General features: G+C 43.5%; 1 protein-coding gene across 1 annotated transcript; it reads left to right on the forward strand.

The window, feature by feature from the left end:
- The first annotated feature begins 1,245 nt into the window (after window positions 1–1,245).
- LOC118756676 (uncharacterized protein K02A2.6-like) lies at window positions 1,246–2,463 on the forward strand. The gene has a single exon (XM_036491428.1). It carries the CDS (start codon window positions 1,246–1,248, stop codon window positions 2,461–2,463), a length of 1,218 nt encoding a protein of 405 aa, XP_036347321.1.
- Window positions 2,464–3,464: the final 1,001 nt, after the last annotated feature.

Here is a 3,464-nt window from a genome sequence, read left to right on the forward strand (position 1 = left end):
ACACTAGCCGGCTCGCCGCTTTATGACCTGCTGTCGTCATTGGCATCCCCCAAGAAGGTGAGTGACCTTCAAATTTCGGAAATTCAAGCAGTATTAACGAATCATTTTTCCCCTCGTCCATCGGAAATTGCATCATTTTACAAATTCCACAATCGCGATCAAATGCCAAATGAAACCTTTGCGGAATATATAGCCGCTTTAGATCGCATGCTGCGTGACCGTTTGGTGTGCGGTTTGCGCGACGAATCCCTTCAACGAAACCTACTCGCGAAACCTCATAGAACGGGCTACAACAGCGGAAGCCGCATCAAAGAACGTGCAACTAATACGACAACCCGAACAAGTTAATCAAGTTGGAAAACGTAATCAGCCGAAATACAATAAAAAGTTTAAAAGCTCAAACAATACAGCTAGCGCAAAACCTTGTAATGGATGTGGAGGTACACATGCTCGATCTCAGTGCTCTCATAGGGAAACAATCTGTTCTGCATGTGGTGTCAAGGGCCATTTGAAACGGGTCTGCCGGTCAGTCAATGCAGGTGCAGCGAAGGAGCATACGAAAGCTACGGACAAAAATCGACACCAAGGTGGTAAGTAGAGACCGAAAATAACCGGCCCACTTATTGCTGTGTCACAAATTGTCATTTATCTCTTGTTATAAAAAATAAATCACTCACAATAACTTTCATAACAAGTTTTTGGCTTATCTGCATTGGTTAGACTTTTATTTGATTTGATGTTTTTTTTGCCTTTCGAATTGACCTTTTGTTTTACTTTTTTTTTTAAATGCAACGGTATCCAAGTAGGTATGTTAAAAATACTGAGTGAAGTGCTTCCGTTGTTTGCTTGTAGCTAGTATAGTTTACTTATTGAAAGGAAGAAGATGGGCCGAAAATCATGCCTTGAATTCCGCAGCTTTTTTAACTTTGATACGAGTAGTGATAAAATAGTTTGAGAGTGTAAAGTTTGTAAAAAAATTATATAACGGTGATTATTTGAGTGAATAAAAATAGTTCTACTTACTATTCTTTATAGTTTGTTTTACACTTCGTTGCATTTTCATCATATATTTTCTCTGCAGCATAATTAAATTTACTAACTCACCTTTTCAACAAAAAAAAAATTTATAAATAACCGCGGTTGGCCTTAACTTTTGTTAGCGATCCCATTTCTCACAGTCATTAACCGTAAGCTCCCTCGCATCAAATGCTTTCAGCGTGATATATCACAAAAAGTAAAAAATAAATGGTTAAGGATAGGAAAAGTTACGATGTGTTAAAAGTGGACCAGTTATTTTCGGTCTCTGGTGGTAAGTCGAAACCACAGTCGATCAATCAGATTTTAAGCTCACGGAGTCGTAAGAAATCTACCACCATATACATCAACCAAAAACCATGTAAGTTTGAAGTGGATTCAGGTTCAGATTATACTATAGTATCTTCTAAAACATTCGACCAATTATGGCCGGGGGTTAAGCCGTTGCTATACGAGTGCGGTCTTGAATTGAGCGATTTTCAACATAATGGTGTACCTAACAGAGGTGTGTTAGATGTTGACATTGAGAACAACAAACGTCCAATCAAAGACTTACCACTTATCATTGTAAATGGTAACCAAAGCAACGTGCTGGGTTGTAATTGGTTTGATGCGTTGGGCATAAGTGTGCAGGGAGTGTTGGCAATTGAAGAATCGCCCACAATCAAACACATTTTAGGCAAATTTGAGCATCTTTTTTCAAAAGAACTTGGCAAATTCAGAGGGGAACCAGTTTCCTTACAAGTTAAAAACAACATCCAACCCATTAGGCTTCCCGCACGCCGTATTCCAATAGCTATTCGTAGTCTTGTTGAAACTGAACTCGATCGTTTGTGCGCTCAAGGTATTTTTGAACCTGTCGAATACTCTGACTGGGCAACGCCCATCGTCCCAGTTCTCAAAAGCGATGGAACCATTAGAATTTGTGGTGACTACAAGTCTTCCCTAAATAAGGCCATGTTGCCACACAATTTCCAAATTCCATCTATAAGCTCGCTTATCTCTTCAATAGAAGGGGGAAAGATCTTTGCTAAATTAGATCTCGCACAAGCGTACCAACAACTTGCCGTAGACGAACACTCTGCCATGTTGCAAACCGTTGCGACACACAAAGGCGCATTTAAAGTAAACCGTCTTCAATTTGGCATTTCGTCAGCTCCGCGAATTTTTCAGAATTTTATTGACGTGCTCCTTCGGAATATTCCTTGTGTTTTACCGTATTTCGACGATGTAGTCATCATGGGCGGAACCGAGACGGAACTATCTGAGCGTATAAATGAAGTGCTATCCCGATTCGACAAATCAGGTTTACATCTTCGCCGGGATAGGTGCAAATTTGGAGTACACACCATACATTTTTTAGGGTACAAAACTGAGGCTGCACGCTTCTTTGGGCTTCCGTTAGTGGAGCTTGACGACAACGACTGAGATATTAACCGATCTGGGCGGGGTTGTTTTAGCCGTTACAATAACAACAACCGGAATTGAACCGTGTTATGCAGCATAAACAGTACAGATCCTTGGTCGGAGTTGGTGCTCCGAGTCAATCCGTCAACGTGGAACCGACCGTTCGCATTCGCGGCATCCATTGTAGCCAGGATTGCCCGATTTCATATCCCTTTTGATTCAAAATCCGCTATCAATTAAAAAATAAAGAACTCCACTCGAACTTATGAAATGGCATGCCTAATAACGAACAAGTAAGAAATTGACAGCTTTTTTTTGCTTTATTTTGTACGAAAACAGTTGTGTCGGAAGCGAGATAAAACCCACTGAGAAAATAGGTAAGCACCTTACGAGGTAAGCTCCCTCCGACGACACATTACGTACAAAGCCGCAACAAGGTCCTCAAATCGCTAGCCGGCAGCACTTGGGGCAAAGACAAAGAAACGTTGCTGGCAACGTACAAGGCAATTGGCCGGCCGGTTCTAAACTACGCCGCGCCCGTGTGGTCACCGGGGACTAGTAGGACGCAGTGGATGAAGCTGCAGACTTGCCACCAGTCGTGGACGAGACATAACTTCGCCTGCCTCGAGAGACTCGGACCACAATAGCCCAACTGCGCTCTGGTTGTTGCAGCAGGTTGAACTCATACCTGAGCAGATTAAACGAAGATATTGTCTACGAATGCCCGGCATGCGGAGAGTCGCCCCATGACTCACAGCATCTCTTCGTATGCCCTCTAAACCCCACCACGCTAGCGCCCCTGTCCATATAGACAGACCCCCCTCGCTAGGGCAGGCATCTTGCCGTTGGTTTGGGGGCTTAGCTGAATCGCCGACCAGTCCCTCTCTGGTCTGGGGCATCGTTGACGCGCACGCCGCTTCTGCGCTGCCTTTTCTCCAAATTGGGGCTGCCGGCGAACGGTGACTAAGAACTGCCACCTCCTAATCCAGGGTGTGATGCGACACCGTGCCTATTGGACGGTT

Source organism: Rhagoletis pomonella, unplaced genomic scaffold (assembly GCF_013731165.1).
Source record: "Rhagoletis pomonella isolate Grant_MI unplaced genomic scaffold, Rhpom_1.0 Rhpom_scaffold_00002, whole genome shotgun sequence".
NCBI lineage: Eukaryota > Metazoa > Arthropoda > Insecta > Diptera > Tephritidae > Rhagoletis > Rhagoletis pomonella.

Coding starts and splice junctions, on each gene's coding strand:
- LOC118756676 (XM_036491428.1), top strand. CDS start 1,246: ATGGTTAAGGATAGGAAAAGTTACGATGTGTTAAAAGTGGACCAGTTA.